The sequence below is a fragment of the Microcaecilia unicolor genome, chromosome 2, assembly GCF_901765095.1.
Source record: "Microcaecilia unicolor chromosome 2, aMicUni1.1, whole genome shotgun sequence".
NCBI classification, from domain to species: domain Eukaryota; kingdom Metazoa; phylum Chordata; class Amphibia; order Gymnophiona; family Siphonopidae; genus Microcaecilia; species Microcaecilia unicolor.
Genome location: NC_044032.1, coordinates 487,998,141 through 488,017,390, shown reverse-complemented (window position 1 = coordinate 488,017,390; position 19,250 = coordinate 487,998,141). Strand labels below are relative to the sequence as shown.

The 19,250-nt window shown below is 47.1% G+C and overlaps 1 protein-coding gene across 1 annotated transcript in view; it reads right to left on the bottom strand.

Annotated features, from left to right (window-relative positions):
- Positions 1–898: 898 nt before the first annotated feature.
- Positions 899–19,250, bottom strand: part of C2H4orf48 (chromosome 2 C4orf48 homolog) — a 66,109-nt gene continuing 47,757 nt past the window's right edge. The window contains exon 4 of the mRNA XM_030192576.1: positions 899–1,868. Within this exon, the coding sequence (XP_030048436.1) occupies positions 1,797–1,868 (72 nt within the window). The 3' untranslated portion in view covers positions 899–1,796. The remainder of the gene's footprint in view (positions 1,869–19,250) is intronic.

The following is a 19,250-nucleotide window of genomic DNA, read 5'->3' as shown; positions in this document are numbered from 1 at the left end:
GGTGACTCAGGCTGCAGATTTCTTCAGCTGGTGGGGCTTCAGCAACCCCATCAGCCATTGAACAGGAACTGTCTCTGTCATGTGGCCCCCTGTGCTTTCATTCATTTTCTCTCTCTCTCTCTTTCATATGTCCCCCTGTGCATTCACTCATTCTCTCTCGTGTCCTCCTGTACCTTCACTCATTTTCTCTCTCATGTACCCCCTTTGCCTTCACCCATTCTCTCTCTCTGTCCCCCATGTGTCCCCATGCTTTCACCCATTTTCTCTCTCTCTCTCTCTCTCTCTCTCTCCCATGTGCCCCGCTTTGCCTTCACCCATTCTCTCTTTCTCTCTCCATGTGCCCCGTGTGCCTTCACCCATTCTCATTCTCTCTCCATGCGCCCACCCCCCCCGTGCCTTCAACCATTCTCTCTCTTGCTCTCAAATGTGCCTCCTCTCCCATGTTCTCCCTCAATTCCTCCTTCCCATCCATGTTCTTTGTCAATTCCCCCCTCCCTCCCTCTCTCCCTCATTCATTCGCTTGCATGCCCGCCCTCTCTCCAGGATCGCTGGTGGTTCTCCCCTCCCCATTTACCTTGTTATTTGCAGTAAGTCTTCACCCTGCAGCGACAGCGTATTGAAACTACACCTGAGCCTGCACTGAGCCTTTCCTTCTGACCCGGCACCCCCTTCTGAAAACAGGAAACTGATCAGAAGGGTTTGGACAGGTCAGAAGGGAAGGCCCGGTGCAGACCAAGAAAGCGTTTCAATACACTGCCACTGCAGGGCGAAGATTTATTGCAAATAAGGTAAACTGGGAGTGTAGGGGAGAGGAGGGGAGAGCCGCAGACGATTCATGTTCAAGTGTACAGCGCTGCGTACATCTAGTAGCGCTTTAGAAATTATAAGTAGGAAGAGATGCCGGACCAGACATGCAGACAGGGCAGGGAGAGAAAGAGGGCGGTTAATCATGAAGTGTGATTAATGTTTTTAATCGCGATTAATGATTGATGCATTAATCATGGTTATCATGCAGCCTTAATTGTTAATGCTTTGGAGGTCAGATGGGGATATTTAGTGGCACCATCCAGTTAAGTGCCACTGAATATCCAGGAATGGCCAACTCAGCAGGGTTTAACCAGGCAGGAGCCTCTCTTGCCAGTTAAACCCTTTTGAATATGGGGCCCTAAGTTTTCAGCTGAAACCATCTTAATTTAGGAATGTAAAAGTTACGGACCTGATATTAGAAAAAAAAAAGCTGAGCACCTAATTTTATGCTTCTAAACTTGTGCCCTATTTTCAGCCAAATTTAGGAGCATTAAGTTTTCAGCTAAATATTCATCTAAATGTAGGAGTTTAAAAGTTGTGCCTATAATTGGAGACCTACTATTCATTTGCCTAGTTTTATAGTGCTGAAAACCAGGGCTAAGCTCCTAACTTTTTTCCTCACCCTAAATCAGACCGTTGCCTCTCACTTTATGCTCATAATGGTAAGTGTTTAGTGAAATTTTGAGTGTAAATTTAGCCCTCAGCCCTAGTAAATGTACAAAAAGGCCAATTTTAACAGCATAATTGTCAAAGTTAGGAGCATAAATCCTTTGAATAATGGACTATTAGTACATCTGGCCAATGTCTACCCAAAAAAATATTAAAGTGACTGCTAAAGGTATTATACAAGCAAAAGTATTCTCCACTATCTGTAAGAGCCACCTTTCAGTGAAGGCCTGTAATATCTGCTTCATAACATTATCAGTATTTCATATTCTCGTATCAAAAAGATAGTAAATTTAGTGACATTTGTTGCCTATTTCCAGGGTTTAGCTCAGTGCATTTGCTGTTGTACAGTCACACAGAGTCCGCTTTTCCACCTGGAGAAGGAGTGTTTCCGTCTAGAAAATAAAAAGAATGGTACAGAATTAGTGACAGCCTCTTAAAACTAGTTTATTGCAATTCTTTTCAAAAAAGAGTGTCATAGTCTGTACCAGTTGTTGACATGTTACCAAGAGGATAATTATTTAACAGTGCATCTATTTTTAGGCACCAAGAGCTATCTGGAACCTATTCTAATATGAAAAGTATGAACCTACTTTTCTGTAACAGATCAAACATACACCTATATTTTAGGCATGGGCACTTACATCTGCTGTAAAGCTGGAGTAAATGCTTGTGCCTAGACTTTGAAAATACACACCTTGGGTGAATTCTGTCATAAAGACAGTTAATAAATAAATAGATTATAGTAGGTCATAACCGATAGGGCATGTTTACTAAAAAGCGTTAGGTGTTTGCACTTAATGAGGGTTAACTGCCAAAAGTAACCAGCCTTAAGTGCAAAGGCTCTGCAGTTACTGTTCGAGGCATGGCCAATGTTCCCCCTACATGTTAGAGAACTTATCTGTTTCCATGCAGGTAAGTTCTCTAACGTGCCTTACATTCAGGTGCTATAAGCACAGATGCACCTAATGCCACCTATTGATGTGGTATTAAGTGAACACACTTTCCTTAGCTCATACCACGCTAAGCAGCAAGGGACTTAAACCACACGGGTTGCTTTAAAGCACGCTAGATGTTATTGTAATGAATTGTTTGTATATTTAGTCAATGTGAAAGTTTTATTTGTATTTTTATGTAACAATGTATTATGAATGTGATTTTGTAATCAGCCCAGAGCTATAGATAGTGTGTGTGTGGGGGGGGGGGGGGGGTCTACATTTTATAAATAAATAATATAGGCTAGCACTGTTAGCATGCGCTAAAACACTGCTTAGGTGCACCTTTAATAAACATGCCCTTATGTGCGCAAGTCTGTGCCCTGATCACCATACTCCCCCTATATGCACACCCACTTGCAAAGTACTTGCCATTAACCCTTTAGTGTCCAATTTTCCCATCAATCTGTTCCCATATGGCTTATTACGGGAAAATCATCACAATCGACCGCAACCTTACTCTTGAGAGCCAAGTAAACTCCGTAATAAAGAAAATATTCTATTCAATGTGGAAACTTAAACGCGTAAAACCTTTCTTCCCAAGGGAAATTTTTCGAAACCTAATACAATCAATGGTCCTAAGCCATGCAGACTATTGCAACGGAATCTATGCGGGATATAAAGAACAACTCACAAAAAAACTCCAAACCACCCAAAACACATCAGCCAGGCTGATATTCGGCAAAACACGATTCGAAAGTGCTAAACCCCTCTGAGAAAAGCTGCATTGGCTCCCAATCAAAGAACGGATCATCTTCAAAATCTGCACCCTGATCCACAAAATCATCTACGACGTATTCCCAGGATACATGATAGACCTTATAGATCTACCAACCAGAAACAAAACCGGATCATCAAGAACATATCTAAACCTACATTAACCAAATTGCAAAGGACTCAAACACAAAACAACTTATGCATCTAACTTCTGCTACATAAGCGCACAACTATGGAACGCACTCCCAAAAACTGTGAAAACAATCCATGACCACCTAAACTTCAGGAAATCACGAAAAACCAACCTCTTCAAAAAGGCTTACACCACCGATCCAACGTAAACCCCCACACCAGGCAACACAGCAATACCAATGATCGTACTGAATAATATACAATCTCCACTCCCTTCGACCCCCATGATGCCTGATACTAATCTACCTCATTCAACCACAACATAACCTTGTATTTGTTTCTCAACCGGACTTGGCGAACGCCTTTACGGTACTATGTAAGCCACATTTAGCCTGCAAATAGGTGGGAAAATGTGGGGTACAAATGTAACAAATAAATAAACATTGGACACATTAGGCACACACTTATAGAATAGCATATAGCTGGAAATGGCTCATTTACGCACAGATATATGCATCAAAGACTAGAATGCCATTACTTATGCACATACTTGTCTAAATCTAGGCGGTTCCTAATACAATTACCTCCAAATGCTTTGGTTTAATGAGTCACTCAAGCAATAAGGCCTACATACCACCTTTAGTACCTCTGACCCATGAAGGGCAATTCTATAACCTAGGCACTCACATTTACATGTGAATTATGGGCTAGATTCTATATATGGTGCAAAAAAAAAAAAGCACTATTCTATAATCCATGCTTAAAGTGAGGCACAGTTTATAGAACAGCATTTACGCTCAGGAAACACACCTAACTTTAGGCATGGCAATTTGCACCAACTGAAACATGGTGCAAATGTGTACACCTACATTAGGTGCATATCCACATTATTCTATAACACGTGATAATTTTAGGAATGCCCTCATTTTGCCCATGACCTGCCCATTTCCGTGCCCCATTTTCCAAATCACACATAAATTTTAGACACAGATCCCATGCCGAAATTTACATGTGTAAAGTTCAATTAACTTTAATTAGGTGCCAATAATTGCTTGTTAAACAACCAATTGGTGCTAATTATCTTGATAGCCAATTAAATTCTGTGTGCGTGCCCAAATTTGTGCAAGCAATTTTTCGTGAATTTTAGAGAATTAAGGGTATGTGTATAAATGTTTGAATACTAGCATTTATGCACATATGTGTGCACTAGCATCTGTAAATGCTACCTAAATGGCACCTAAACACTATTTACCCACTTAACTTACATAGGACATTTTTGCAAAGGGTGTACACAGGGCAGGGAACTTACACCAGCTCTATTTCTGGCATAGGTGCAAGTGCCTAAATTTTAGGCATGCTGACAACCAGTACATTAGTATGCTATAAAGGGATCTAGGTGCCTAGCTTCCTCTATAGAATAGACTCCTACCGGATGCCCTCTAGACACCCAGGGGCCCTTTTACAAAGGCGCACTGAAAAATGGCCCATGGTAGTGTAGACACGTGTTTTGGGCGCGCACTGAATCACTTTTCACCGCAACTATAAAAAATGCCTTTTAAAAATTTTTGCTGAAAACGGATGTGCAGCAAAATGAAAATTGCCGTGCATCCATTTTGGGTCTGAGCCATTGACCTAGCGGTAAAGTCTCACGCAGTAACTGGGCACTAATGACCTACACGCATCAAGGTAAAATTATGTATCATACCTGATAATTTTCTTTCCATTAATCATAGCTGATCAATCCATAGACTGGTGGGTTGTGTCCATCTACCAGCAGGTGGAGATAGAGAGCAAAGTTTTGCCTCCCTATATGTGGTCATGTGCTGCCGGAAACTCCTCAGTATGTCGATATCAAAGCTCCATCCGCAGGACTCAGCACTTAGAGAATTACACCCACAAAGGGACACTCTGCCCAGCTCACCACCGCCGAAACGGGGGAGGGGAATTAACCCAGCTCATCCCCACACAAGTGGGGGAGGGGAATCCGTCCAGCTCATCCCCGCGGAGCGGGGGAGGGACACCACACCCGCCGATGCGGGGGGATCTGGCTTATCCTGCAACCGCAACCGCGGGAGGAGCTGACTGACCCTAACACCGCCGAAGCGGGAGGGGTACAAAGCTGCCCTACAGCCGCACGAAGCGGGAGGGAGTGCCGGCAGAATTTAAGTCTCAATCCAGCCCCGTAAAACGGAGGGGAGAGGAATGCAGCAGCTCACTGTAACACAAACTCGTCTCAACTCTTGAAGAATCCAAGTGAAAAAATAACTTGAACACGAAGTCTTCCTGACCAGGAACTGAAGACTAAACTTGAATCTGAAATGCAACCAGAATATAAACAGTACAGATATCTGGGAGGGACTATGGATTGATCAGCTATGATTAATGGAAAGAAAATTATCAGGTATGATACATAATTTTACCTTCCATATCATCAAGCTGATCAATCCATAGACTGGTGGGATGTACCGAAGCAGTACTCACCCAGGGCGGGACATAGAAATCCCTGACCGCAACACTGAAGCTCCAAACCGGGCCTCCGCCCGAGCAGCCACAGTCAAGCGGTAATGCTTGGAGAATGTATGGGCCGAAGCCCAAGTTGCCGCCTTGCATATCTCTTCCAAGGAGACGGAACCGGCCTCTGCCATCGAGGCCGCCTGAGCTCTTGTGGAATGAGCCTTCAGCTGGATAGGCGGCACCTTCCCCGCGGCCACATAAGCCGCTGCAATGGCTTCCTTGACCCATCTTGCCACTGTAGGCTTAGCAGCCTGCAGACCCCTACGAGGACCTGCAAACAGGACAAACAGATGATCCGATTTCCGGAAATCATTGGTCACTTCCAAGTATCTGATGATGACTCGTCTCACATCCAGATATTTAAGAGCAGAGTATTCCTCTGGGTAGTCCTCCCTACGAAAGGAAGGGAGACAGAGCTGCTGATTCACATGGAAGCGAGAGACAATCTTGGGCAGGAAGGAAGGCACTGTGCGAATAGTCACTCCTGCCTCAGGGAACTGCAGAAAAGGCTCTCGACATGAGAGTGCCTGGAGCTCGGAAACTCTTCTGGCTGAAGTGATAGCCACCAAAAAGACTGCTTTCAACGTCAGGTCTTTCAGAGATGCCCTCGACAAGGGTTCAAAAGGTGGCTTCTATAATGCTCTTAGCACCAGATTGAGATTCCACGCAGGCACCACCGAGTGCAGAGGAGGGCGCAGGTGATTAACTCCCTTGAGAAAACGCACCACATCTGGCTGCGAAGCCAGGGAAGCACCCTTCAGGCGGCCCCTGAAGCAAGCCAGGGCTGCTACCTGGACTTTAAGGGAACTGAGCGACAGGCCTTTCTCCAGACCTTCTTGCAGGAATGCCAACACTGAAGAAATTGGAGCAGTGAATGGAGAAAATGAGCCTGCTTCACACCACGCTGCAAAGGTACGCCAAACCCTGGCGTAAGCAGTAGAAGTAGAGCGCTTCCTCGCTCTCAGCATAGTGGCGATGACCTTGTCTGAGAAGCCCTTCTTCCTCAGACGCTGCCACTCAATAGCCAGGCCGTAAGACCAAAGGGGGAGGGATCCTCCATCACCACGGGACCCTGATGCAACAGGCCCTGCTCCACTGGCAGCCGCAGAGGATCGTCGACTGAGAGCCTGATCAAGTCCGCATACCAGGGACGTCTGGGCCAATCCGGCCCCACCAGGATTATCCGGCCTGGATGCTTTGCCACCCGGTCTAGCACCCTGCCCAGCATGGGCCAGGGCGGGAACACATAGAGAAGCTCTTGTGTCGGCCACTGTTGGAGAAGAGCATCTACTCCCAGGGATCGAGGGTCCCGTCCTCTGCTGAAAAAGCGCGGCACTTGGCATTTTGGCCAATGACGCCATCAGATCTAGGCTCGGCTGGCCCCAGCGCTTCGTGATGTCCAAGAACGCCTGAGCAGATAGCTGCCACTCTCCGGGCTCCAAGGTATGGCGACTGAGAAAGTCCGCCTTGACATTCATGACTCCGGCAATGTGGGCCGCTGACAGCTGCTCCAGGTTCGCTTCCGCCCACTGGCATAGACTCATAGCCTCCTTGGCTAGAGGGGCGCTCTTGGTACCTCCCTGGCGGTTGACATAGGCCACAGCCGTGGCATTGTCCGACAGGACCCGTACTGGCTTCAACGCCAGTACCGGGATGAACTCCAAAAGCGCCAACCGAATGGCTCTGAGTTCCAGGAGGTTGATAGACCACTTTGCCTCTGCAGGAGACCAGAGCCCCTGCGCTGTCCTTCCCAAGCAGTGGGCTCCCCAGCCCGACAAAGAGGCGTCCGTCGTGACAACAATCCACTCCGGGGTCACCAGAGGCATTCCTGCGGACAACTTGTCTGTCTGCATCCACCAGCTCAGCGCCTTGCGCACTGCTGGGTCCAAGGGAAGGCGCACAGCATAATCCTCCGACATCGGAGTCCAGCGCTGCAGCAGAGAGTGTTGTAGTGGTCTCATATGAGCCCTGGCCCAGGGCACTACTTCCATCGTGGCCGTCATAGAGCCCAACAGCTGCACATAGTCCCAAGCCCGAAGAGAAGAGGCTACTAGGAACTGGTCCACCTGAGCCTGAAGTTTGACAATCCGATTGTCTGGCAGGAACACTCTGCCCACTTGGGTGTCGAATCGAACTCCCAGATACTCCAGGGACTGAGTCGGGCGCAGCTGGCTTTTCTCCCAGTTGATGATCCACCCCAGGGAGCTCAAAAGAGCAACCACCCGGTTCACAGCTTTGCCGCACTCTGCATAAGAGGGGGCTCGGATCAACCAGTCGTCCAGATAAGGATGGACTTGTACTCCTTCCTTCCTCAGGAAGGCCGCGATGACCACCATGACTTTGGAGAAGGTCCGCGGAGCAGTAGCCAACCCGAACGGGAGGGCTCTGAACTGGAAGTGTCGGCCCAGGACTGCAAAACGCATAAAGCGTTGATGGGGAGGCCAGATGGGAATATGCAAGTACGCTTCCTTGATGTCCAAGGATGCCAGGTACTCCCCTGCCTTCATTGCCGCTATAACAGAGCGGAGAGTCTCCATGCGAAAGTGCCGAACTTTCAAGGCCCGATTGACCCCTTTGAGGTCGAGGATAGGCCGTACAGAACCTCCTTTCTTTGGTACCACAAAGTAAATGGAGTAACGTCCCTTGCCAAGCTGATTTTCTGGCACCGGAACGACCGCACCCAGGCGGATCAGATTGTCCAAGGTCTGCTGCACTGCCACAGCTTTGACCGGAGACTTGCAGGGAGAGAGTACAAACCCGTCTCTTAAGGGTCGGCAGAACTGGGGAGCGTGCCAGGTGCCCTTGACCTGGATTGGCCACTGTCGGTGACAGGATGCTGGGCTAGATGGACCTTTGGTCTTTCCCAGTATGGCACTACTTATGTACTTATGTACTTATAACTCTAGCTTGTAGCCGTCTTTGATGACTTCCAGCACCCAAGCGTCTGAAGTTATTGTGGTCCACTCGCCCAGAAACGAGGACAGCCGTCCTCCAATCTGCACTGGGGTGTGGACCAAGGCCCCGTCATTGGGTACGAGACCCTGGGGGAGGACCGGAGGGAGCACCTCCGGGACGGCGGTCTCTGCGAAAGGAATGCTGCTTGGGGGAGAAGTTCCTCTTGAAGGAAGAGGAGGCAGAAGAGCCCGACCTGCCCGGGCGGTACCGACGGGCTTCCTGAAACCGTCCTCTGGAGGTACCGGGACGAGTACTAGCCCGAGCCCTGACCTCTGGTAACTTCTTGCCCTTAGACGTGCCGAGATCGGTCACGATTTTGTCCAGCTCGACCCCAAAAAGCAGCTTGCCTTTAAAAGGCAATTTCGCTAGGCGGGATTTAGAGGCGTGGTCAGCAGACCAATGCTTCAGCCAAAGCCACCGCCGCGCAGAGATTGTCTGAGCCATGCCTTTAGCTGAGGCCCTCAAGACATCATACAGCAAGTCTGCCAAATAGGCCAAGCCCGATTCCAGGGCCGGCCAATCAGCCCTCAAGGAATGATCCGAGGGGGAAGCCCGCTGCACCAAAGTCAGGCACGCCCTGGCCACATAGGAGCCACAAACTGAGGCCTGCAAACTTAAAGCAGCCGCCCCAAAGGACGACCTTAAGGCCGCCTCCAATCTTCTGTCTTGGGCGTCCTTTAGGGCCGTGCCACCTTCCACCGGCAACGCCGTTTTCTTAGTCACCGCAGTGATTAAAGAATCCACGGTAGGCCACAGATAGGCCTCACGTTCACTTTCAGGCAAAGGATAGAGGCGGGACATAGCCCTAGCCACTTTAAGGCTCGCTTCCGGGACATCCCATTGAGCCGAAATTAAGGTGTGCATGGCATCATGCACGTGGAAGGTTCTAGGCGGGCGCTTCATCCCCAGCATAATGGCAGAGCCAACAGGGGCTGAGGGAGAGACGTCCTCCGGAGAGGAAATCTTCAAAATGCCCATGGCCTGCACTAACAGGTTGGGCAAATCCTCTGAGCTAAAGAGCCGCGCTGCAGAGGGGTCATCCGCTCCATCCGAGCGGGGATCCGTCTCCTCCAAGGAATCCGCAAAGGACCGTTGGGAGAACTCAGATACGCTGCCCTCATCTACATCAGAGGAGACAAAGTCCTCCAAGGCCTGGGAATGAACCCGAGGGCGTTTACCTCCGGGGGCCTCAACCTCTTTACCAAACGAGGGAGCAGGAGCAGAGTTTTGCATAAGGAAGGCCTGATGCAGCAGCAAAACAAACTCGGGGGAGAAACCCCCCAGACTGTGCACTTCCGCAGCCTGGGCTACAGCCTTAGACGCACCCTCAACCGGCGCTCGCAAGAGCGGGGGAGAGACATGCTGCGCATCCAAGATGGCGTCCAGTGCAACACTCCGCGAAGGAGCCGCGCGGGAAGAACGGCGCTTAACTTTAGCCGCTTCTGTGCCGTCGCCCAAATTAAGGGCGTTCATGGCATCAATGTCTCCCACCTCAAGGGCGGCCCAAGAAGAAGCCGTCCGAGCCGCGTGGCCGACCAATATGGCGGAGGCGAGCCGCGGGGGATGGGCGTTTATGGCGGGAAAAACCGCCACGCCGGAGGAAGGACCGGGACACTCATCGGTCACGAAACTGTCACCCAACAAGGGCGAATCAGACTTTAAGACCCCCGCATCCCCTCTGGAAGCGCACACGCGATCCGGGGAGCGACTCTTTGCGCCCTCGCCCTCCGACGCCATGGGCCACGTGGAGACCAATCGGGGAACCCCCTGCCCGCTATAAAAGGTAAAAATTACCTGCTGTCTGCTCCGAGTTGTAACGACCTGGTGTCCCAGTGAGTAGCTGCAATAAACGTTTAAATAAACGTCGAAATAAACACCTTTAAGGACATTCAAAAATTTTTTTTTTTTTAAACGGAGCCAGCGGGAGGGGGGAGAAAAGGAGGGACCTGGCGCCACCAGGTTTGCACTTGCTCAAGAAGAGCCCTCAACCCCAGGCACTCAACAAAACCTAAAAATTAGGCTTGGAGGCCTAGCCAGAGCTGCTGCTGTGTGTGACCACCACCTGCTGAGATAGAGAACATACTGGGGAGTTTCCGGCAGCACATGACCACATATAGGGAGGCAAAACTTTGCTCTCTATCTCCACCTGCTGGTAGATGGACACAACCCACCAGTCTATGGATTGATCAGCTTGATGATATGGAAATGCCACTTGGCTCATACCCAAAAATAAAAATTATTTTTCGGACGCGTGCCAAAATGAAATTACTGCAAGAGTCACGCTGTAACTCCATTTTGGCATGCATTGGGCGCGTGTAGGTGCTTGCGCGGTTTAGTAAAAGGGCCCCCAGTTATACAATTGTCCCAAAAGCCCAATATTCAGAAAATGATGAGCTCCTAAATCTATGCTCCTAAGTTAGCCTCCTAAATTTGTGCCCTATTTTCAGCCACACTCAGGAGCATAACTTTTCAGCTGAAAATTCATCTTAATTTAGGAGCTTAAAACGTATGCTCATAAATTTAGGCCTGCCATATGTTTGCCTAGATTTATGAGCCTAATTTGAGAGCCTAGTAGAAAAAGTCAGTACTAAGCTCCTGAATTCTTTTCCATGCCTTAACCCCCCCCCCCCCTCCCCACACACACACTGCCACCTGTTTTTATGCTCCTAAATTTAAGAGTTTAATGAAATTTTGAGCAAAACTTTAGGCACTCAGCCTTAGTAAATTTTCAAAGAGGTCAATTTAGGAGCATAACTCTCAAAGGGGCCTTTTTACTAAAACTTAGCGCATGCTAACGAACAATAGCATGCACTGCCATATAGCCCATAAGTATAAAATAGGACACACAGCATTTCATGTATGCTAATGTCTGTAAGTGCACGCTAAACTTTAGTAAAAGGGCCTCAAAGTTAGGAGCATAAATCCTTTAAATAATGGGTTCATTAAGTTTATATTGCCCAACTAGATAGATAAAGTACGGGGAGGGCAATTCTTCAGCAGTTTCATCCAGTTAATTAAGCAGTTACCTACAGAAAATGTTTCAGCTGAAACCTGCCTTATCCTCTGTAAATAGACTTGTACTGTTTCACAACATGGAGTCCTTTTACCTGTACCCCAAAGGAATGGGGCCAAGTGAAGTTTGCAGATAATATGCAGACATTTCATCTTGATATCCGGGGTAACTCTGATTTGGGTTTAATTGATTAAAATAGAATGTGTTTCCAGTCATTCCTGCTGTAGGATTTTACAGAATTGTATGTGGCCCAGCACCAAATATGTCAAGGGGGAAAGCTTGTTTTCAATAGTAAAGAAACCATTCATATGTTCTAATGTGAAGAGACAGCAAGCTCTTCCACGGTCTCTGTTGATATGGATCATTTTTCACTCACGTGTTGGAGGTGCAGATTTATCACAGCTTGGTTCCAGTTTTCCTAAAGTGCAGAGATTGCTCCAGTTAAATGTAATGGGATTTTTTTATTTGTATTTTTTTACTTTTTATCATTAAACGTCAAGTACATCACCTTGAACAAAATCAAGTATACAAAGCTAAGGTTTAAAAAATGGAGTTAAATTATACTCCAACAGTAGAAATTAATTTTTTAGACCAGGTCCACAAGAAGTAAGGGAAGCAAGACGAAACAAAGAAAATATAGGGGAGTAATATAAGGAGGAGCCTCATTTTCTCAATTAAACAGGATTAGCACCAAACCACAATCCCAAGACCACTCTATACTGGCACTACACTATGAGAATCCAAAAAAGCATCAAGGTGAATAGGATCAATGAACACATAGAGGGGATCAGCAGGAATAACAGCAGAACTCTAACTCCTCAAATGGGGCAATCTAATCCTTTGATCTGGTCATAGTGTAAATTCGAGCTCAGGGCTGGGGATGCTACCCAACCCCCCTCCCTCCCTCCCTGAACCACCAAGTTCACTAGATAGTCCCTAAGCACAGGCAAAGTGATCAACAAGGGGTACTCACTGAAGAACAAGGAGGAGCACTTCTAGATCTCCGCTTCCTTTTTGTTATATTAAAGTCAATAAGGTAAGACTTGATGGAAATACAAGAAAAAGAGCTGGGAAAGCTCAGCACAATGAAGAGCACTCATACACACCTCTTGCCCCACCCCCTACTGGGAAATTTTAACGCTAAGTAAAGTGTAGTAGTTGTGGTAAAATTCTCCCTGAACATGCAAACCTCCTCATTCTACAATAGGTCACCTAAAGTTAGGCATCAGTTGCATGCATAAGTTATAGAATACTAGCATATATATTCATGCCTGTTACACGCATAAGTGCTAGCCAAGCACTCGTATTCTATAACTTAGTTGCACAACTGCCTTAGCGTGTAAATGCCAGGGGGTGTTCCCAGGGGAAGAAGCATGGGCAGTGCATAGGAGTGTCCTACATTTATGCAGGTAACTTACAGAATACTGCAAGTTAAATGTTGAAGTGTTACATTTAGGAACATGCATTTACATCTTTAGACATGGCGTAAGTGGGTGCACCCAAATGTAGGCACATAGATGCTGACTTATTCTAGAATTTTATAAGATCACCTACACACATAATTGCTGTTATGAAATAGGCTCACAGCCCACATTATTTGGGCACCTAACTTGTATCACCCAGTTCTAGAATTGTCCCTAAAGTACTCTACTTATTTATAGAGAAATCTCGTTTCCTTGTCTAACCAGGTAGTTCAAGGCAGATTACAACAGTGCCTATTAAAAAAATGTAAATAATGCAAAATGACTATAAATATTGTACTTTTGATATTATATATTGCATTTATAAGTTGTTATTTTGTATGTACCTCATTCCTTCCTTAGGGAATGGATAGGACTGGATTAGAAATTAGGTTGCTTATCTCTGATAAACTGTGCCGTATTGATGTAGTTTTTTTCTTGTATGATGTGAATCGCTTTGGGTCCAGTTGTGGGTGAATAAAGAAATATCTAATCCAATGAAAAGAATAGAAATAGAATAGAAATCCCTGTTCGTGATTTATGGCAAGGATTCTGCACACACTACACAGTAGGCCCAAGGTCACAGATACTAAAATACCTAAGACACCAGCTGGCCTCAATATTAGCTTGCAGGCTAGGCACAGGGTTTAAAAATTAACCTTTTACATGTATTAATTCTGTTTTTAACCATATTTTTTAAAAAGAAAACAGTTTTGCACAGCAGGTTCCAATCCAGTTTACAATTAGGAAGTCATACATTAGTCATGTGCCCATAGGAAAAAAATGGTAGATAACATGTTGTAATGGCATTAGTGCACCCTTCAATTTGGCATATGAACTGTAATCTAAACCAAACATTTGTTCTATGTAGCTGCTGTCTTTAGTATTCCATCCTTTCCCATATTCTTTGAAAATCAAATTGTGGATGCTAAGATAAAAGGTTTTATACACAGCAAAAGATCTATCTTCCCTCTATTGCAACAAAATTGTTTTTCTAAAAATAGTAGAGATAAAAGGAAAAAAATTATAACTGCACTGATACCTAAAAAGTTGCATGCTTTAGTCTATTTTCAAACAAAAAGTATGCACACACTTTGCTTTAAAAATTACCCTAGGAAGTTAGCATTATTTCTCACCTGGGACAAGTGTTTTCAATAGACAGTAGGACTGATCAGACACACAAGTGATATCACTGTATGCTGCTAGGACAAAAACCTCTCCCATAGCTCAGAACTTACTGTAATTCAAGGCGCCCATCGCTGAGCCTTACCCATGACCCGGCACCTACCTGGCCAGAACACTACCTTTAATTCAGCTCAATTAATACTTAGTAGGTTTAACTTTTTATTGGTTATTTCAGGGTTTGTGACACACACTGAAGGGAAACAATACTTATCTAGGTTTGGTATCCTCCAATCAGAGAAGCTAGAACATTAGACTCTTTTGACAGAACAACATTTCAAGCCGCCATGCTGTTCAACCATATATTGGATTATTAACTTTATTCCACAATTTATTTGAAATCCCTAATACAGAGTACTCTCTCCTTTGCAGACTCCCTTCTTCCTGAAAAGGCTGATGAATTTCTTAAACTTCACAGGAAACTTCTGGATTGTTGTAAATATCTGGCCCCCCCAAGCAGGCCTTTGATGTCTCTTCCCACATATCCACTTTAGGAATAGCAATGCGATGTCTTTCCTGTCTCAGAGTTTCCGACCTTAAGTCTGCAGTCCAGGAGCGCCTGGCAGATGACTCTTGTTGGGGAGACAACTTATTTGTCTTTACTCAAAGAATAGTTAAGCTCTGGAACTCATAGTTGGTTATTGAGATGGACATGAAGGAAGCCACTGTTTGACCCAGGACTGGGAGCATGAAATGTTGCTATTAATTGGGTTTTTGCCAGGTACTTGTAACCTGGATTGGTCACTGTTGGAAGCAAGATACTGGGCTAGATGGACTATTGGTCTGACCCAGTATGATTATTCTTATGTTCTTACACTTTGGCACTCTCAAGCATCTTGTGAACAGGCAGACTGTGCTGTGGGACTCTCCATTATCAATACAATGTCTTGCCATTTGGCTTGGTTTCAATCCTTGAGTCTTCATGAAATGCCATCTGAGATTAAATTACCCCAAATCAGACCTTGCTCTCCTGGAAACTGTTCTACGTCATCCGAGGGCAGACAATATAATACATCTCTCCACTCAGATTTCCAAATCCAACCAAGTATCTGCTTGACAATCCATGTAAAGCCATTGGCTTGGCTCCACTTCCACATACCTCGGTGGACACTCTCCTCTCAGTGGTCTCATGCCATGAGATTACTCTCAGCCCATATTTGAGTTACGCCACAATTATGCCACTCTCCACATGAGATTTCATACTACGAGATTGCTTCAAAGCAGATTCCACAACTAAGTAATGATGGGGTAACTGAGATTTTTCAAACTAGTGCATTTTTGTATCCTGTACATTTTATCAATTTTCTTTAGAGCAACTGGAACTGTTATCAGAGCCTCTTAGTTCTTGAACAGAGCATCCCTCATATAACTTTATGAAGGGTAACTGTGATTCCTTCTCTAGGAGGAGAGTCATAATCTAGAACATCAAAGAGCTTTGAATGAAGCTCCTCTACAGTCTCCAGTTTTAAAGGTATGGCCTGGGCCATCTCAAGGACAAAAGCAAGAAAGGATATACTTTCTGGAGGAGACTTACGTCTTTCAGGCTGCAGAAAAGGGTCAGATGGAAAACCATAGGACTCCTCAGCAGAGATGTCTTGTGGGTCCTGCTTCATCTCCCAGGAGAGGTCTGAGTCTGACTTTTGAAAGTACTCCTCTTGGGAAGTAGGTGAAGCAGTGCATCAACTAAAGCGTTGGAATGGAAGAATGCTGAGGCAGATTTGTCTCCGAAGCTGGAGAAAGTTCCTCTGCCAATGTCGATACATGTGCTGGTCAGGTTCGTGGTGCCCCCGATGTTCAATGTTGAGCCGGTGTTCAGGACCTCTCCCGTGACTGTCTCTCCGATGTATCTACGGACTGGACTGAGGCTGGCACAAGAACTCTGTAAGTCTGAATAGACTGCGTATGTTATAACCCTGAGAGCTCCTTTTTGAGCATAGCCCAGATTTCCTCCTGTAAAGTAGGCGCCGGTACCGACTGGGAAATTGACATGGACACAGTCTGAGTCATAGCCTGAGCAGGCGTGGGAGATCTTGAAGACCTTGATAGCCTTCATTGGGAAATGAGTTGTAGAGAAGGACAGCAGTCAGTGCAGCATGGACACTTCCCATGCATCGAGGATGTCGATGCAGGGAAGGTGTCAGCCCTGTGCCTTGAGGAGAACAGTGGCAATGCTTCTTAGGTTTTTTACACTGCAGGTCTCTTGACACACACGGCATTATGATGAGGATATGGAATCCTTATGCGACAGCAGCACCGGATCCAATGCCAGAAATTCTCGATGCTGCATCAGAGCGCCTGAGGTCTATGCCAACGCTGATGCAGGGTCCACGTCCGGTGCCAAAACTGCTGCCATACTCGATGCTAATGCCGATGCACAGTGGCGTACCAAGGGCGGGGCGGTGGGGGCGGTCCGCCCCGGGTGTCAACGGGTGGGGGTGGGGGGTGCTCTGCTGGCGAGTCCCTACCAGCTCCATCCACCCGGCAGCTGTGTGGTGTGGTGTGGTGTGGTGCGATGCCTCACACAACTCTGCACTGCTGTAAAAGAAGACAATTGCCTCGTCGGCCCTTCCCTCACTCTGTCCCGCCCTCGAGGAAATAGGACGTTACATCAGAGGGTGGGACACAGTGAGGGAAGGGCCGACAAGGAGATTTTCTTCTTTTACAGCAGTGCAGAGTCGCGCAAGGCGCCAGGTGGACAGAGCTGGTAGACAGGTGGGGACTGGGTGGGGGGGGGTGCCATGTTACGCCGGGAGGGGGGTGCCTTGTTGCCCTGCAGCCGGGGGAGAGGGGTGCGCGCATTGCCCTGCAGCCGGGGGGGGGGGGGTGCGCGCAGCAGCGATCCGCCCCAGGTGGCAGTGAACCACAGAACGCCACTGCCAATGCAGAACCAAAAGGTTTTTAATGCTGGATTCTGTAGGCTTTAAGTGTCCTTGTTTGCATGCGCACACAGAGGACACTGTCCCGGCGCTCCGGACCCAAGCACTTAACACACCAGTTATAGGGGTCAGTGCTCTGGACCCAAGCACTGAATACACCAGTTATAGGGGTCTGAGGTGGTACTATTGCACAGAGTGCACTTTTTAAAGCCACTCAGCACCCTTGATGACACAAAGGAAAAAACGGATGCAAGGTCAAAGAAGGGCCCCAGGAGGTTGAGTAATTTTGCACCCAAAATCGGTAGATGCAACCCGGTCAAAAAAGGCCTCAGAGGCAAGTCCAAAAAAAGAAAAAATGAAAAATAAATTGAAAAATGACAAATTTGGTTAAAATTAAGAGTGAAAAGGAAAAATTATGAGAAAAAATATCCTGAAAAGGGAAGGCACCAAAAAGGCAAACATTTGACGTGCTGAGAATAGACTGGAAACCCAACCTCTCTGCTCTGTAGAAAACGCTAGACTGCTTGTCCCAAGCTTGAGTGTCATGTGGGAAGGCACCCTTGCAGGCGCGTTGGGAGCACTGCCTTAAAGTTTTAAAGTGAAAGTGCACTATCCAGCTTATTTTCGAAAGAGAAAAACGCCTATAGTGCGACCTAAATCGGGAGATAGACGTTTGTCTCGCAAAGGCGTCCAAATCAGTAAAAACGAAAGCCGATTTTGGGCGTATCCAACTGCACTCCGTCACGGAAACGAATAAAGTTGACGGGGGTGTGTCGGAGGCGTGGTGTAGGCGGAACTGGGGCATGGTTATCAGCCGAGGAGAGATGGGCGTCTTTAGCTGATAATCGAAAAAAAAAGGCGTTTTTACCGCGATTTTGGGTCACTTTTTTGGGACCCTTTTTTTTCACGAACAAGTCCCAAAAAAGTGCTCCAACTGCCCAGATGACCACTGGAGGGAATCGGGGATGACCTCCCCGGACTCCCCCAGTGGTCACTAACCCCCTCCCACCAAAAAAACCCCACTTTACAAACTTTTTTTCCAGCCTGTATGCCAGCCTCAAATGCCGTACCCACCTCCATGACAGCAGAATGTGTTCGATCCTGTCACAGCCTTTCCCTGGGTCAGATGTGGCTCTCGGGTGCACTACAGGGTCACATCAGCATTGCATTGTGGTGGGTGTAGGGTATTGGGCTCCGTGATTTCATTAGCTTCTGTTACAGTCTCACGATGTTGGTAGTTGGTAGGCTCTTCTCCCATGGTGCTTTTCCCCCTGCCTACTGGGTCAGAGTGTGCCCTGTTGTGTTTCCTGTTGTAGTCCATGCGGTAGTGGCCATTTTTGTAAGCCAGTTTTAGTTCCCTTTCCTGTGTTAGCCACGTTAGACAACTTAGTTCTTCCCTTTAATGTGGCTGAAAGAGGGCATTGTACAGCATTCTGCCAGCTCTGACCTACTGCTCATCTCAGTACCAGGGAGACTCGTTGCCAGTGGGGCACAACCTCTGATCTGCAGTTAACTGTGAGTAAAGGCGGTTATTCCAATAAAGGACGTTTTTGGAGAAATTAGTCAACTGGCGTGCCAATGTTATATAGCAGCAACCAGTCCTAGAGGCCTGCGTGTATGCAGGGCCCTGGAGCACTTTTAGTGGGTACTGCAGTGCACTTCAGCCAGGTGGCCCTAGGCCCATCCCCCCTCCCCCACCTGTAACACTTGTGCTGGTAAATGGGAGGCCTCAAAAACCCACTGTACCCACATGTAGGTGCCCCCTTCACCCCTAAGAGCTATGGTAGTGTTGTACATTTGTGGGTAGTGGGTTTTGGGGGAGGGGGGTTGGGAGCTCAGCACCCGTGGTAAGGGAGCTATGCATGTGGGAGCTTTTTCTGAAGTCCACCGCACTGACCTAGGGTGCCCAGTTGGTGTCCTGGCATATCAGGGG